The 17,424-nt window shown below is 41.1% G+C and overlaps 2 protein-coding genes across 3 annotated transcripts; both read right to left on the reverse strand.

Annotated features, from left to right (window-relative positions):
• Nucleotides 1-42: 42 nt before the first annotated feature.
• Nucleotides 43-4,400, reverse strand: LOC119028089 (cytochrome P450 2J6-like). 2 transcript variants are annotated; one of them, XM_037113596.1, is made up of 9 exons: nt 4,095-4,400; nt 3,382-3,547; nt 3,135-3,287; nt 2,895-3,055; nt 2,585-2,761; nt 2,273-2,411; nt 1,320-1,507; nt 1,087-1,228; nt 43-994 (listed from the first exon to the last, which is right to left on the reverse strand). In XM_037113596.1, exons 1-9 carry the CDS (start codon nt 4,284-4,286, stop codon nt 819-821), a joined length of 1,494 nt encoding a protein of 497 aa, XP_036969491.1. In that variant the 5' UTR covers nt 4,287-4,400; the 3' UTR covers nt 43-818. The 2 variants fall into 2 exon arrangements, with proteins under 2 accessions (XP_036969491.1, XP_036969492.1); XM_037113597.1 differs by lacking the exon at nt 4,095-4,400 and adding an exon at nt 3,636-4,068.
• Nucleotides 4,401-6,102: 1,702 nt separating this feature from the next.
• On the reverse strand, nt 6,103-16,367 carry LOC119028695. The gene is made up of 18 exons (XM_037114943.1): nt 16,121-16,367; nt 15,522-15,684; nt 15,232-15,381; nt 14,947-15,107; nt 14,682-14,858; nt 13,544-13,685; nt 13,267-13,454; nt 13,028-13,169; nt 12,758-12,921; nt 9,966-10,163; nt 8,195-8,360; nt 7,948-8,100; nt 7,708-7,868; nt 7,432-7,608; nt 7,196-7,334; nt 6,606-6,793; nt 6,371-6,512; nt 6,103-6,278 (listed from the first exon to the last, which is right to left on the reverse strand). Exons 1-18 carry the CDS (start codon nt 16,301-16,303, stop codon nt 6,103-6,105), a joined length of 2,970 nt encoding a protein of 989 aa, XP_036970838.1. The 5' UTR covers nt 16,304-16,367.
• Nucleotides 16,368-17,424: the final 1,057 nt, after the last annotated feature.

Below are 17,424 nucleotides of genomic sequence, written 5' to 3' on the forward strand. Positions count from 1 at the left end.
TTTTATTATCTGATTTGCAACTCTTCAGACAGAATGACAAAAAAATATAGACAAACAAGACATGACACACAAAAGAAACAGAAAACGCTCCCGAAGGAGGAAAACCTACTCTATGACAAATTCTTGAATAAGAAAATTAATTAAACAAAAAAACACTCCGAAGAGGAAAGCACTCAGGCTATGAAACTTAACTACTCTCACTATATTCAAAAGGTAGAACAAAAAGCGCTCCACAAGGCACAAAAAAAAAGGCTATGAAAAAAACGATAAACTGAAAATCAAAATCCTAACCAGAAATATTATTAAATCAAAATCACTCTTCTCAAGAGGTCAAATTCAGAAAATAAAACTTGGCAATACTTAGCGTCATCAGAAATGCAAGACTGTGGAACAGGGCTTCAGTAGACGACAGGACGACGACATACTTTGGCGACGCAGACAGAGGAAGACAAAGACTTTATACACATGGGGGAGGGGACACAGGTGAGAACAATCAAGGATTAGGGATGACATCGGACCAGGGACACAAGAGGAAGGACAAGTGACCTGAAACGAGAGGAGAGTTACTTTGAAAATAAAACATGAAATTCACAAGACAAAACCCCAAGACAGGACATCCCTCACCGCGATGTGACATGACTTGAGATTTTTATACACGTTGCCATTATTTACTACTCCGACAAACAGAAATGCTTTAAAATAATATTTTGTATTTGTAAAACTAAATGTATCACACAGAATTAAATGTACAGACAGAGACAGTGTCGTGTGTTACACATTGGTTGGATGTAAAATGGTTCAGTAAGAGGTTGCATAGTTCAGCGAGCCTTGGCGTAAACTTTGTAGGGGTGTGGTACGAGTGTCGCCCCCTCGATTCCTTCTGTACTCAGCTCTACGTCATCAGGAACGGAGAAGGAGAACTTCTGTAGTAAACCAACCAAAAACAGGAACAGCTCCATCTTGGCGAGGCCTTCTCCGAGACACACACGTTTCCCTGAAGAAACACAGGCACGCACAAAGGTTGAAGAGCTCAGGATCAACATTCTGGTCCAGGTAATGCTTTAGATTGAGGTGAGTGTGGCTTACCTGCAGAGAAAGGCAGGAGAGCTTCTTTCTTCACAAACTTTCCCTCAGCGTCTAGGAAGTGTCCAGGGTTGAACTTGTCTGGAGTCTCCCATTCGTCTTTGTCGAACAGCACAGAGGTCAGAACGGGCATCAGGGACGTACCCTAAAAAAACAAGAACAATGAAACGTTTTAATTGCGCATATGTTTTCAATCCTGTTAAGACTTATAATGACAGTCAGTCTAATAAATCCACCTTGGGTATGAAGTAACCGCCCAGTGTCGTGTCCTTGGCGGCCATTCTGAGTCCATTGAGAGGAACAATGTTTCCGACCCTCTGGATCTCGTGGATGACAGCGTCGGTGTAGGGCAGGTTGGGTCTGTCTGACATAGTGGGAAGGCGGTTCTGTCCGATCACTCTGTCTATCTCCGCGTGGACTCTCTCTGGAAACACAAGAAAGTTGAAGGCACAGGAATTTGAGTATTGTTTTTTGGTATCCAGGCATTAAGTAAGAAAATGGACTCTGAACTGAACTCAGTTCCCAAGAATTCTCCAGTCTTCACACCTAGGTGCAAAGACTGTCAACTCCAAACTTTGAGGAACACAAAACAAGTTAGCTCTGAGCTGCTCCCACTGCAAAGGAAACTAGTGAGTTTCCTCCATCCACCTTCTTTCATCAGACAGCACTGTTCAGTATTGGGATTACAATGTTTTCCTGCTTGGCTCATCAGCTAAGGAACCACCAGCACCTTTACTACAATGACTAGTATTGAAGTGGGCCTAGATGGCACACAGCATGGCTAAGCACAGGACTGTTTAACTGTACTGACACACACACACACACACACACACACACACACACACACAAAAACACACACACACGCACACAGCCACTTTTTAGCAACTGCTGTTTTTTAGACACGTAAGCCCTTTATAATTCAATTGTGGGGCATTAATGATGTATTCTATGTCGCAGAATAAATAGTTAAATATGACCTGGGGTAACCTCAGACCTTATTTCAGGCATTTAACCAAAAAACCTGTTTGAAAAAATCTTGGACTTTGAGATGAGAGAACCGTTAAGTCAAGAAAATGCTTACTGATTGAACTGAAGTGGGGGAGGTCCCCGACTTTGGTCCAGGCTGAAATATCTCAACAAGTATTGGATGGATTGCCATGAGCTTAGCATAGGATCCTAGCATACCTACCCTGGACATCAGGGTGTTTAATCAGGTAAACCAAAGCCCACAGCAATGTGGTGGAGGTTGTTTCTGTTCCGGCCAAGAACAGATCCATGGAGCACATCCCCAGATTGGCCTCACTGAATCCCAGTTCAGATTCTTTGTGCTATTTAAAGAACAGAGAGGACACAGTAGTGAATGATTGGTCAACTGACCATACCTTCTAATTAATTACGAAGGATGATCGAGTCCCTCTTTAATTGGAAAGTGTCATAAGATAACTTTTGACAGAAAGCTGACAGATGCAGTGAGATGTGTGCGATGATGTCGCTCACATACTTTGTCCATTTCAATGATGAAAGAGTCCATGTAGTCCCGGGGATCGTTGTGGTCCAGGTCCTTCTTGTGACTCTCTATCTCCTCCATCATAAAGTCCAGAATTGCATTGTAGTTACTGAAAATTTTGTTGTGAGGACCTGGCAAGTGCTTCATCACTCTAGGGAATGCCTCATACAGCTGCTCGGGAAAAAGTGTTAAACGAGAGAAACGTTCACTCACATCGCCTCTCACCTTTTTGGATAAAGTATGAGCCTCTCAGTTGGCTGCTGCCTCTGATAATGATTGGACTAAATGAACATCACTGTCTTACCATGCCCCATATCGTGCCCTCCAGCATAATAGCTTCAGACATATACTTCAGCATGACCTGGAATCTGTGGTCACTGTAGTCAAACCGTTTCCTGAACACCAGCTGACAAATGATGTTGGACACGGCGTTGTTGAAGAGGCCTGCTGGGCCGAACGGTTCACCTGGAGGAAAGGAGTCCACAGTTTACACAAGTGAAGAGTTGATGCAGCTGATTATGAGATTCTTTTTATTGTGTACCACCTTTCTCCTTCTCTATCTCCTCCTGCAGGTATCGGATCTCCTCACAGATGCACTGCTCCATGGTGTTTTTGCCCACGCCAAAGTTACGTAAGGTAGACAAGGCGAAGCGTCGCTGTTTCTTCCATCTTTCACCATTGCTCATGAACAGACCGTCTAGACACAAACACACAGAGGAAAAAGTGTTAACGCTTAAAGGGAACTAGTTTGTGTGCAGCATGACACTAGAGAAAGAGAGGGATTTGCATACTTGAGGATCCTGAGTAGACTCTCCCAGAAACTGCGCTGTATGGTCGATCCACAAAGTTGTCGGCTTGTGTCACAATGGCTTCCTTCACCATCTTGTACCCACATGCAAACACTACCTTATCACTGCCGAGGCGAACGCTGAACACACTCCCAAAGGTGTCAGCCAGCTGAGGACAATACATCAAGAAACAGTGATGAATTGCAACACATTACGGCATTATATGATCTTTGAATTTGGTCAAAAACGAGACCTACCAATGTATGATGAGGAACACACAAGAAGTACCTGCTATCATGTGTGGTTGAGTGTGTTTACAGGCTAGAATTTCCATTTATGTTTACAATTTCACCACCAGATGTCAGTATCTGCATTTAGTTTCTGTATAAAAAAAATAGTAAATTAAATGCACTTTTACTAACATCTGTGAACTACAAGTTTATCAACACTCTGCAGTTAAATTATCTCACATAGCATAAAAAGCACCCAATTTTTCAGTTCAATATTAAGTTTGTAAGTGTTCTCAGTGTTCCCATATCCGGATATTGCACAGTAATGTCTGTGAAGGATCTTGACCTGAACTGTAAATTCAATTAAATTAATCAAATTCATTTTAATGTCTCAATAAAGTCCACACTTAAAAATGTCACTAATCACAGCACAAATGATTTAAATACAGTTTTCTAAGGCGAAACCTGCTGTGTATTGGACTTTACCTTGATGAAATACTTGTGTGGATGTTCACTGTCCACACTGAGCATGTTCCCCACAATAGGCAGAGCAAACGGTCCTGGTGGAAAATTTGGAGGATTCCTGTTTCTGAGGAAGTCCGCTATCAGAATGAAAACAAAAAGAAACAGGAGGAGCCCCTTGAGGTCGAGACCGAGCAGAAAGTTATACAGCCACATTGTTGAAGAGTTAAACCAGCAGCAGAATGAACGTTTGAGCTTTTCAACTACGTCGTCCTCTTCACTTGACACAGCTGTTATAATACTTTGAACTACACAATTCTTAGTTTTTATCCAGAGTCTGTACAAAGGTTCTTGTTACAGAGCTCTTACATAACCAGCTACAGACACACCTCCTTTTCCCTCGACTAACAAGTCATCTGTTATCTGACCAAACCAGTAATAGCAGATGGGCAAATTCTCTCGTAAACAAAACATTCATAAATACGTTTTTACTGAAAAAACTTAATATTACTCATTGGGAACGACAGTCCATGGGGATATAAGATATGACACGACGTACTTTATTAGAGTGTCACTATACATTACAAGACAAACAACGAGTTACAAGACATACGCATAATAATGTAATGAATGGTGTAAACAGGAGTATGATTGTACTTATTGACATTTTCATGGCTACCATAGCAACATTCCACAGTGCTTCGTTTGGTTGCAGCTGAAGTCATTAACAACATATCGTCATCACATCAATCAACTGTGACGGTCAGGAACAACGCTCATTAAAAAGCCTCACTGTAGCCAGTGGTTCTCTGCACACCATTTGACAAAGCCATCTATGATCTGTTGGTAAGCCAGGTGGATATAGCCAACAACAGCAGAATCATCTGAAAATCTTTGTAGGTAACAGCCAGACCCGAGACTCAACCTGCAGTCTGAGGTACATGAGATGAATAAAACTGGTGACAGAGCAGTAATGGTATTGGATACATCACCACCAAGCTTCACATACTGGGGGCGAGATTTGAGGAAGTCCAGAACCCATGTGACTGTGGTGTCATTGATGTTGAAACCAATAAGCTTTTCTGGCTCAAATCTGTGATTGTATTGTAATAAAAGAATTAGAAAAACCAAGATTTGTGAATGGCTGACTCTCAGCTGCTGTAGATGCTGTGAAGCATAGAAAGTAAAGCAACATCCACCCCCACACTCTTCCTGAATGTAACCTGAAGCGGGTGAAAACCAACCTGCTAAAATGCCACAGGACAACTCTTTTAAAGCATTTCGTAAACTGAAAGATGAGAGCTATGGGCCAAAGTCTGGATAACACATGTGCTAAGGAGACTTAGACTTTGATTTTATTCTCACAACGTGAACAGTATGAAGCCACCAATACAAAGTGCACTGGGGAAAACAGGGACCCGACTGATTAATGTTTCCTGTTGTGACAATCTAGGAAAGGAGCTATATAAAAGCAATGTCAAAGGTTACCAGGTATTTTTTGCAACGCAGCTAAGGCGTTTTTTTCTCAATGTACATGAGTCAAACCTTCGTGTAAAAGCATAATTACCATGAAAGAGTCACTTTTAAGACTGACCACATTTTCATTTTCAGCTCAAACTCAAAAAAATGTCTATGGGAGTGCATGGGGCACTTTTACACTAGCGTCAAAACCACTATTTTTAAAACAAGAGGGCTCGACACAGCATGAAACTTTGCTTGTAGTATCACCCAGGTTTGTGACACAAATCATCATTTATTGGTAAATAACAAAGATGTGATTGTTCTAATGTTTCAGTTCTTAAGTAGGGACTTCTACATGACATAACTGATCTGTCCATAAAACATAAGACAGCTTGGTTGTGCATTTACATATGTTGATCAAATATTTATACATGTTATTAATAACTACAAAGAAAAGGAAAGGAAACATCTTACAGTCACAATACAATCAATTGAGTACAGCTTTCTATCCGAGAGCATTATGTCTTTTATTATAACACTGGTAAATTGGTTTGGTGAGAGGTTTCGTGACTCAGCGAGCCTTGGCGTAAACTTTGTAGGGGTGTGGTACACGTGTAGTTCCACTGATTCCTTCTGTACTCAGCTCTACACCATCAGGAACGGAGAAGGAGAACTTCTGTAGTAAACCAACCAAAAACAGGAACAGCTCCATCTTGGCGAGGCCTTCTCCGAGACACACACGTTTCCCTGAAGAAACACAGACACACACAAAGGTTAAAGAGCTCATGATCAATATTCTGGTCCAGGTAATGCTTTAGATTGAGGTGAGTGTGGCTTACCTGCAGAGAAAGGCAGGAGAGCTTCTTTCTTCACAAACTTTCCCTCAGCGTCTAGGAAGTGTCCAGGGTTGAACTTGTCTGGAGTCTCCCATTCGTCTTTGTCGAACAGCACAGAGGTCAGAACGGGCATCAGGGACGTACCCTAAAAAAACAAGTCAAGAGGAACAACAAAACTTTCATTGCTCTTAAGTTTTCAATGCTGTTAAGACTTAAAATGATGGTTTACTAAATCCACCTTGGGTATGAAGTAACCGCCCAGTGTCGTGTCCTTGGTGGCCATTCTGAGTCCATTGAGAGGAACAATGTTTGCGATCCTCTGGATCTCGTGGATGACAGCGTCAGTGTAGGGCAGGTTGGGTCTGTCTGACATAGTGGGAAGGCGGTTCTGTCCGATCACTCTGTCTATCTCCGCGTGGACTTTCTCTGGAAACACAAGAAAATTGAAGAAACTATCTTATCTTGTCTCATCAGTATTAGTATCTCCAGAACTCAGCAGCTCACTTGTGATTGATGGGATTACTTACACTTCCAACATCTGAATGGTGTTGCTGTTATAACTGATGCTGCAGCAGTTACGCTCACCTCTTGACACCTATAATATTTATGTCTAAACCGATAATGGTTCCTGATAGGACGCTGATTGGTCACTGGACACTGTGGTTTGGTTACAAGCACATAGCTTGAATCCTGGCATGATGGATCCAGAAGAAAGTTTCGGATGGATTACCATTTCACCAGGCACCACCGGGCCTTGAGAGATGTATGACTGTAGACTTGTTCAGCCTTATTTCTTTAGCTTAGCATAAGGCCTGGTATGCCACCTACCCTGGACATCAGGGTTTTTGATAAGGTATATCAAAGCCCACAGCAAAGTGGTGGAGGTTGTCTCCGTCCCGGCTAAGAACAGATCCGCAGAGCACATAGCCAGATTGGTCTCAGTGAAGCCCAGGTCAGACTCTTTGTGCTATTAAAAAAAAGCAGAGGGGACACAGCAGTGAATGATTGGTCAACTGACAGGAAGCCGAGAGACACAAGCGTTTGCCATGCAGTCGTTCACATACTTTCTCCAATTCAATGATGAAAGAGTCAATGTAGTCCCGGGGATTGTTGCGGTCCAGGTCCTTCTTGTGAAGCTCCACTTCCTCAGTAATGAAGTCCAGGACTGTGTTGAACTGGCTGAACATTTTGTTGTGAGGACCTGGCATGTGCTTCATCACTCCAGGGAATGCATTATACAGCTGCTCAGAAGAAAGCAGTAAATGAGGGAAAGTTTAGGAAAAATATATTGACTGGTCGATTAATTGACTGACTGAACTAAATGGATGTTACTATCGTACCAGACCCCATATGGAGCCCTCCAGCTGAAGAACTTCACCCAGATACTTCAGCATGACCTGGAATCTGTGGTCGCTGTAGTCAAACCGTTTCCCCATCACCAGCTGACAAATGATGTTGGACACGGCGTTGTTGAAGAGGCCTGCTGGGCCGAACAGTTCACCTGGAGGAAAGGAGTCCACAGTTTACACAAGTGAAGAGTTGATGCAGCTGATTATGAGATTCTTTTTGTTGTGTACCACCTTTCTCCTTCTCTATCTCCTCCTGCAGGTGTCGGATCTCCTCACAGATGCACTGCTCCACGGTGTTTTTGCCCAAGCCAAAGTTACGTAAGGTAGTCAAGGCGAAGCGTCGCTGTTTCTTCCATCTTTCACCATTGCTCATGAACAGACCGTCTAGACACAAACATGCAGCGGAAAAAGTGTTAACGCTTAAAGGGAACTAGTTTGTGTGCAGCATGATACTAGAGAAAGAGATGCATTTGCATACTTCGGGTTCCTGAGTAAAATCTCTCAGTCACTGCGTTGTGTGGTCGATCCGCAAAGTTGTCGGCTTGTGTCACAATGGCTTCCTTCACCATCTTGTACCCACATGCAAACACCATCTTATCACTGCCGAGGCGAACGCTGAACACACTCCCAAAGGTGTCAGCCAGCTGAGGAACAGACAGACAGATAACTTTAACCCCAGAAGGGGAATACAAATACAAATCAAAATACAAGGGCAAATACAGTAATTAAAAAAAAATACTACATAAAATAAAATACCAAGGTAGAAGAGTAAAGAGAAGAATATACATCAGGAAAAAGTGACAAACTGCAACACACTGCTGCATCATGTGAAGTCTTAAATTGGTCAAAAACAACAAAACCTACTAATTCAAATGGGCTGCCAGTGTGGCAGTCTGTATGTTTACAATGGCACCACTAGATATCAGTATCTGCCTTTACTTTTTATGTGAAAACTATTAATTTACACTGATCAGTCACAACATTAAAACCACTAATTCAAGCAAAAAAACAGCAGAACAGAGGACCCTGTCACCCCAACAACTGCTCAGGAATGAGCCAAGAAATGTGCTGATGAGCTCAAGATGTCGACCCGGCCTATAAGTTCACCACATCTGAATCTGATTGAGCATCCATGGTACATGTCATCCCGTTTCCCAATAGAGCAATGCCTTGAAAGAAGAGGATCATGTCAGGTTGGGGAAAAAGGGAAAAGGTGGACCCAAACGCAGTAGACACGGGAGGCAAAGATGGGGATAAACAAATGGCAAGCTTTAATTAAAGCTGAATACAAAAAACAAAAGCGGAAGAACGGGGATGGAAAAACAAAGTAGCAACTAAGAACAAGTCAAAGTAGCAAAGCAAAAAAAATAAAAAGTTCAAATCAATGTCAAAGTACAAAATCAAACAGAACAAAATACAAAATAAATCCAAAACCTACCAAACAGGATCATGAGCAAGGAGCAGACATAGAACATAAGACAGAATACAGCAAACAGAATACAATGACCGGGCAAAGAGTGAGGGGAAACACAGAGACTAAATACACAGACACTAATGACATGACGAGGCACAGGTGAGGAGAGAGGAGGAAGGAAGCCAGGTGAGATAATGAGGGGGAGGAGCACAGAGGAACAGACCAGGAGGGAACAAGACAACAGACAGAGGGAGCCAGAGGGGAGAACATAGGAGAAACTTAAAGGACACATGAGGGCATGGAAAAATCAAGACATGAGACACAAGACATGGAAAAACAAAACACAGAGCACAAGACAAAAAAAAGACATGAATCAAAACCCAAAAACCAGAAACGAGAAACAAGGAACAACACAAACAGAAGTCATGACAGATCAATGATATCTTCTTCACCTGTTCGTGGTTTTAATGTTGTGGTTGTAAAAGCACATTTCCTAACATGTGTGAACTACAAGTTACTTTATGTTCTCTACCTGAATTGATTAACATCATTGAAATGGCTTCCATTTTTTTTTTTCTGGGCAAAGTTATTCATTAAGTTGTGATAATGTCAGTTAAAGTATCTTAAACAGACTGCAATTGAATTCAGTTGAATTTATCCAGTTAACCAAGTTTAAATGTGTTCAAATATTTTTAAGAAATTCATACTTAAAATTAAAAAAAAATGCACAAGACATACTAAAAAATGCTTCTGTAAGTCTTTAGCAGTCGTGTGTCTTTTAATATTCCATAATTAAAGTCATAACAGGTGAAACATGCTGTGTATTGGACTTTACCTTGGTAAAATACTTGTGTGGATGTTTACTGTCCACGCTGAACATGTTCCCCACAATAGGCAGAGAAAGCGGTCCTGGTGGAAAATTTGGAGGATTCCTGTTTTTGAGGAAGTCCGCAATCAAGATGAAAACAAAAAGAAACAAGAAGAGCCCCTTGAGGTCGAGACCGAGCAGAAAGTTATACAGCCACATCTTGGAGAGTTAAACCAGCAGCGTCAGGATGATTGAAGTTCTTCAGCAATATTTTCCTTCTCATGAGAAACACCTTGGCTTTTATGATTCTCTGCCCCTTCAGCACACTCAGCAGACACACTCTTCTAATTCGCTCTCCAGAGTCTGTGCAAAGGTGTTCATCACAGAGCTCTTATATAATCAGCTGCGGACACACCTGCTTTTCCCTCGACAAAGTCCTCTGTTGTATGAATAACTTAACGTAACTTAACATAAAGAAGAAAAATGTGTTTGCAACAAAGCATTAATACATTTGTTCTACCTGAACATAGTCATATCATTGCAGTCAGTCATGAGGAACGAGAACCTCAGCTCACTGTTATAACACGTGACTCAGTGACCTTACACTTTGACTGGTTTAATAGTGTAAACAAGTCAAGAACATGAAGTGCAGTGGGAATAAAAGGCTTCTAACTGATGATTTGTTCCACTGCATGACAATCAGTTAGAAGGTATTTTGGCAACACAGATACGAACCTTTGCATTATAGTCACAGGGCAGAAAGAGATGATAAAGGCCTGTTTTCTAAACTGTATGCCACTGGAACCATAAATGTCTTTCAAAGGTTTTCAAAAGAGGAGGAACACTGACAAACATTACTACATTTTCAATACTTTCTAATCAATTGGTGAAGAGTTTGAAGCTCACCACCACCATGTCCATGTTCTCACCTTTTTTGATAAAACACTGATAAAGTAAATTGAATTCATACGAACTCTGGAATACAAATAAAACCATTTATTAATCTGAGTACATGTTTAACACTTCATACATTTTCCAGAGGTTTGTGCATTTCCTTCTTAAACAAAACTGAGAGAATTCTATCCTGTCTCGTCTGATTTAGTACTTCTTGTCTTGCCTCTTTGTAAAAAAGCTGTAAAAATGACAAGGCATCAGGTGAACATACATGATCATGTGCAAGCAATACATGGGATGCAGTTTTCATTCAGCAGTAATAAAATCAAAGTGGCTAATTTTAAATGTATTCATATATTTTTATCTTGGGATGAATAAGATTTACAAAGAGAATTTCCCAAACTGCCCTTGATGCAAAAGCAAAGAAGGAACATCGATGGATTACACTTCATCATAACCATTGTTAATAGCTGGTGAAGCTATAGTTAATTAAACTCTAGTTAATTGTTATTTTATTCCAAACAAATTGAAATGCTTTATAGACCATTTATTTAAAAAATAATTTATTGTAAAGTTGCAACTAATGTTTATAAACCTTTAGAATTCCTTAGTAAATTTGTTTTTGGTTAATAGTGAATTAACCATTAACCAAACTTTAATTAACTATAAAGACACCATGATATTTAAATTTGAAGTGTTGCCAGTCAATTCATACGCACATGAATGTATGAAATATAACGTATTTTTAAAAAAAAATAGTTTTTCATATCTTTACTAGATTCATGTTAGATATAGAGGTTAATATATGGATAATGATTTGTGTGCAGGTGTTTTTTTTATTTTATTTGTGACAGTTAATATTAGCTCATTATCTTAGGTAACTCTGAATGGAAAGACAGATTATTAATATCTTTAAAATTAACGATCATGACATTAATATCATGTAGACAAAAACCTGTGGGAGATACAGAAACTGTCATGGAGCTGTTTTTTGTGATATATAAGTCCTGGTACTGTCATACAGGTGTTTCTTTGAAGTCACTGCTCTCCATGTATTTATAATAGACGTGTAAAGCAGATTTCCCCATCAGATGCAACAGAATTTACAGGAAATGTCAACACATTTTTATTGCACACAGTCTGAAAGGGTAATTCCACCATTTTAACACATTCAAGTGTGTTGACAGGTCTTGGAGAGGACAACCGCATATGTGAAAAAAATTGTATAAATGCTTTTGTGGCTCCAGAGGGAGCTGCATGCAATCTGATAAATCACCTCCAGTGATGTCAAGTGGCATTGAGGGTAATGTAGGCATCAAGTTTTGAATAGCCATCCACTAGTCTTGGCATTGTTCTTTTATAACACTGCTAGAGTCATTATTGACGCTTTAAAAATCTAAATCAATACAACATAACTAGAGAATACCACCTTTTTTATTCCATACATTATTCTTCCAGGGGCGGCTGTAGCTCAGCGGGTAGAGCAGGTCGACTAGTGAGTACCCTGCCCTCGCCCTGAGGCAAGGCTGGGATTGGCTCCAGCAGCAACACCCCGCAACCCCATGGAAAGGGATAAGCGGTTCGGACAATGACACATTATTCTTCCATCAAAACCTGGCGCCTACGTTAACCACAGTGCCACTTGGCCACTGAGTGACAACACTGGAGGCAATTTATCAGATCACATGCAGCTTCCTCTGGAGCCACAGAAGGCTTTATACTGCTTTTATCCACAAATGCAGTAATACTCCACAAGACCTGCACATGTAAATTCACTCTAATGTGTAAAATTTGTGAGGCCTGCACAGGGGGAAAATAAACACCTCTGTGGGAGGATCATGGGAGTACAGGAGATCAGTGATGCTTGGTGCCAATGTTTTGTCTTTGGTTAGCTTGAGAAAAGGTGAAGAAGATCAGCGAGGCACAGCCACAACCCTGAACGCCTGAGGGGAATAGGTGAAGCCCAGCACGCCCTCCAAGCTGGGCATCTCTCCAGGAGCAGGCGAGAGGGTGAAGCGCTGGAGGAGACATGTGAAGAAAAGGAACAGCTCCATTCTGGCCAGGTGCTCCCCTAAACACACGCGCTTACCTGCAGGGAGAAATAAGCTTTAAGTTAGTAGACACTTAACTAACTCTAATGGATTTTTTCTCGCAAGGCTGTAAATCACTGAAAGTGAAGCAGTTGAGAAAAACACCTGCAGAAAACGGCAAGAAGGCATCTCTTCGGCGAAACTGGCCCTCTGAATCCAAGAAATGCTCAGGATTGAAGACATCTGGAGTCGCCCACTCATCCTTATCAAACAGCACAGTTGCAAGCATGGTGGTGATAGGAGTGCCCTTGAAAATGATTAATGAGATATTGATATGTGAACTGTGAAGAAATAATTTACAGCTTCTCATTAATCACTGGGTGAGTCCGGTGATAGCCTTTTACCTTTGGTATGAAGTACCCTCCCAGTGTAGTGTCTTTACTGGCCATTTTAGGGAATCCCAGGGGAACAATATTTCCCATCCTTTGAATCTCGTGGATGACAGCGTCCGTGTAAGGCAGCTTGGGTCTGTCGGTCATGTTGGGCGGACGAGACTGCCCGATCACTCTGTCGATCTCCGCCTGGACCTTCTCTGAGAGACGGAACAGAGTCGCAGCTACAACGGGCAGCTAAGCGGACACAAGGAAAATACTTCTATGCTGTGCTTGACTTGATACTGACGCTGTATCTCTGGGTAGTTCAACATGAATACGATGCCCCAGCGTAAAGTGTTGGCAGCTGATTCTGTACCAGCCTCAATCAGGTCCAGGGTGCAAATCAGAAGGGTTTCAATGTTGAAGCCAGCCTGGGGATCCTCCTTTTTCTAGCATCAGCAAAGAGACAATCTTATTTTTAAGGCATTGATGCTTTAAAGGTGCACTATGTAATTTTAGGGAAGACATTTTTTTGTATGCCTAAACAAGCCAAATAAACAAACTGTCTTTGTTTTCATGACTGAATAAACCAACAGACCTTAAAAGACAACACAATTTCATACAGTTTATTGTGTATTTGGCGGACCCCGCCACCTTTCTAGCTTCAACCAGTGTTCTGGGGACCTTATTTTCCTATGAGAACGGTTTGTTTATTCAGTTATGGAACAGATACATATTTCGGAGTTTGCATCATTATCTCATTAATATAATGTAAATATTTAAATTTCGATTTTGTATTTCCTCTCCAAAACTAAGTAGTGGATCCAGAGACGGAAAATAACATGTCCTATAGGAAAAAACGTCCAAAATAATATATCCAAGATGAGACAGGAGTAGTTTTTAATCATAAGCTTATATGGTTATTTCTAGTCCCATATGGAGTGTAAGAAGCTAAGGAACAAAGATTAGTTGGAAACAAACAATTTTCGATTACTATTCCAGTTAAAAATAAAAATGCAATCACGGAAAAATAACAGTTTCATTCTTGCCTAGTAAAGCAATATCACCGTTACAACCAAGATTCCATGAATCACACTGGAACTGAATGTCTTCTCCTGCTCTTTGACTACAACTGTAACTGTATTTTCATGAAAATAAACTAAAATACAACATTTATGATACAATTTATAAAGATGTACTCAGGCAGTCTTCATGCTTTTGATTTAGTGTTTCAAAACACTACTTATTTCCATATAGCCATGTTACAATAACATACATTTCCCCAAAAATATCAAAATAGTTTGAAACACATTGAATATTGTTCAGGTATGTCTTACTTATTATATTAATAATATCTCATTTGTATTGGTTTGAAGCTTCAAACTGTTAAACTGTCCTTTCCCAAGATCCCAGGGAGATTCACTAGAGTCCTGGAAATATCTCACCTTTTCCATCTCTCCCAGGTACACATCGATATAATCACGGGGGTCATCGGGGTTCCTCTCCTCTTGGTGCCTCTCCACTTCCGCTTTCAGGAAAGCTATGATCTCACGGTAGTTGGCATGGACGGTCTGGTGAGGTCCTGGCAGGTAGTGCAGCAAGCCAGGGAAGGCATCGTACAGCTATGGATGGGACACACTGTCAGATCAGTAATAGTCTTAAGTATGTTTTGTGATATCAACGTGATAGCCGAGGTAGATGAGTAATTACCTGAGTCTGAGCGGAGCCAGCGAGCACAATGGCCTCGTTGTCCAACTCCAGAATCTTGCGGAAGGTTTTATCACTGTATTCAAATCGATGTCCGAAGACCACCGACGAGATGATGTTGGACACCGCATTCGTTAAAATGTATTGGGGATTGAACGGCCTCCCTGTGTGAAATAAATTAAAACAGAGATAAATCATATTAGGATTATATTGTGACTTTACCCGACACAAACATTCTGCGCATTTGTGATGTGATGACAAACAGATGGGTGTCTATAATTTACACGCCTTGTTCCTCTTTGAAAGCTTCACAGAGGAAGTTGCTTTCCACTTCAATACATTTCTCCATTGACCTCTGACCCTCTCCAAAGTAACGCAGGTGCGTGTTGGCGAACTTCCTCTGCTTCTTCCACAGGTAACCATTGCTCAGAGCTATGCCTGTGGGAATGTGATTTCAGATTATCTACAATGCAAACATTGCTGCATGTGATTTGAAAATACCATGTGATTATACAGAACAAGCTTTATACTGTGAGAGACATTTGTGCCATGATGCGTTCAAGGTCTCACACACTCACCGAGGCCCTTGAAGATGACGTGAAAGAGAGGGACGATCGGTCGATCCATGAAGCTGTCCAGCTGGTTAACAAGAGCCTCTTTGACCATCTTGTATCCTGAGATAAACACCATCCTCTGGCTGCCCCTCCTCAGGCTGAACACTGGACCGTACTCCTTAGCAAGCTGCATTTAAAAACAGATTACGAAATGGATTTTGTCTTCATTTAAAGCATGAATTCCATATGAAGTGACTTCCCATTTCAACCACTGCTGCCAAAAGCTTGTCTCACTCTGCTGATGATGCTCATCATACCGTTAGTTCCACCATGTGACTTCAGTTTGACGTGTTTGAGGTATCCTTTCATGAAATTTCTTGACACTCTTAATTAATCAGCAACAGAATGCGGTCATTGCTGATTATTTGGCATGGCTGAGGCTGAGAAACCGTTTCATGTTTTGTTGAAAACACATATAAAAGTCCTGCTGGTCAACATGCCTTTTTGGTTTGGTTTTGTATTTGGTGTTTTCTCGTATGCCAAATCACCCATTAGATATTAGAAATCCCCTCTACTCTTTTCGACTCTACGCTTGGAAAATAAAGTGTTACGGTTCACCTCACCCTCTCCAGAGATTTGAAGTCAACTCCGGTGAAGACATTTCCCAGAAAAGGCACGGCCAGAGGTCCAGGTGGAAAGTTGTGTGGCCTCCAGTTTCTGACCACATCCGTCAAAAGTAGCACCACAAAACCGAGCAACAGCCAACTGGTAAAGTCCATACACTCAAAAATTGCTTGAAAGATCATGATGAGGGTCTTTCAAAAAAAAAAAAACCCTCTGTAAAATCACTGTGTGTTCCTGCAGAGGGGATGGTGGTGCCTCTGACGTTATCTGGGTGAGGAGTGGAGGAGGACGGGGGGATAATGCACAAACTGGGAAGTGTTACGTAACGCTGGAGGCCTCACACGACCTGAAGGGGAAAACTAGTTGGAGCTTGAACTTGCCCAGCTGGGGGTTGACTGCGTGCACATCCACTGCATGTTATGGACACAAAGAGGTCTCTGTAGTCATCGTAATAAAGATCAGTTGTCAGTAATCAATCAGTGAGTAAATAATACAGTTGGTAAAGTATGTTAAAAACATGTAAAGGTATACTGAAATACATTACAGTGGATTTTTATGTAACAGATGTGTTCAGTGAATCACTGTGTCATGATCTCAGAGTAGAAGCACTCTGCTGCTAGTTACATTTGCTCCAGTTTCAAAGGGTGCAGCAGTTAAACAATTAATCATTAATCATTTATCATTACTGTCAATCTAAAATAAAGGTAGAAATGACCATTCACCTCCTCCTTGATTTTTGACTTCTATACTTGTGAGGACCTTAAACACTCGGTATGTAATCTCTTCCACTCGGGGTCTCTCAGTCAAATCAAAATACAAGACGCAAGAAGCATGGAATCATGGGAGTTGCTGTCTTTGCTGTCAAACTGCCACCATTACTGTAGAAAATCCTACCAGCATGACTCAGGCAGAACAGTTCATGGACGAGGTACTGTATTCAAGTTTTATTCATGTTATGTTTAGTCACATTTGTTGAATTCCCTGCTCGCTACCTGACATATGTTTCCCAGAAGTTATGGCGGCGTAGTGTTGTGATATTTAAATGTGGGAAATGTTACATTTAATATCCTTAATGATACGATACATTTCTTAGCCCCTAACCCTCACCATAATCATCACAATTATATGTCTTGCGGTCAACATATTATTAACACTGTCAATAATTTGTAAATAAAAATGGTCCGTTAACCGACACTCTGAAGTGTGTTCTTTCATTCTCTGAAGGCATTTCTACAAAAACACTACATGTGCAGGAAAATGGTACATACATCTTGTAGCTCATATTAAGTCCTGGGTCCCTCAC

The sequence above is a fragment of the Acanthopagrus latus genome, chromosome 11, assembly GCF_904848185.1.
Source record: "Acanthopagrus latus isolate v.2019 chromosome 11, fAcaLat1.1, whole genome shotgun sequence".
Taxonomy (NCBI): domain Eukaryota; kingdom Metazoa; phylum Chordata; class Actinopteri; order Spariformes; family Sparidae; genus Acanthopagrus; species Acanthopagrus latus.

Coding starts and splice junctions, on each gene's coding strand:
- LOC119028089 (XM_037113596.1), bottom strand. CDS start 4,286: ATGTGGCTGTATAACTTTCTGCTCGGTCTCGACCTCAAGGGGCTCCTC. Junction 2,412..2,584: donor TCATCATTGAAATGGACAAA/GTATGTGAGCGA, acceptor TTCTTTAAATAG/CACAAAGAATCTGAACTGGG. Junction 1,229..1,319: donor GCGGTTACTTCATACCCAAG/GTGGATTTATTA, acceptor TTGTTTTTTTAG/GGTACGTCCCTGATGCCCGT.
- LOC119028695 (XM_037114943.1), bottom strand. CDS start 16,303: ATGATCTTTCAAGCAATTTTTGAGTGTATGGACTTTACCAGTTGGCTG. Junction 15,382..15,521: donor CGTCATCTTCAAGGGCCTCG/GTGAGTGTGTGA, acceptor ACATTCCCACAG/GCATAGCTCTGAGCAATGGT. Junction 13,170..13,266: donor GAGGGTACTTCATACCAAAG/GTAAAAGGCTAT, acceptor ATCATTTTCAAG/GGCACTCCTATCACCACCAT.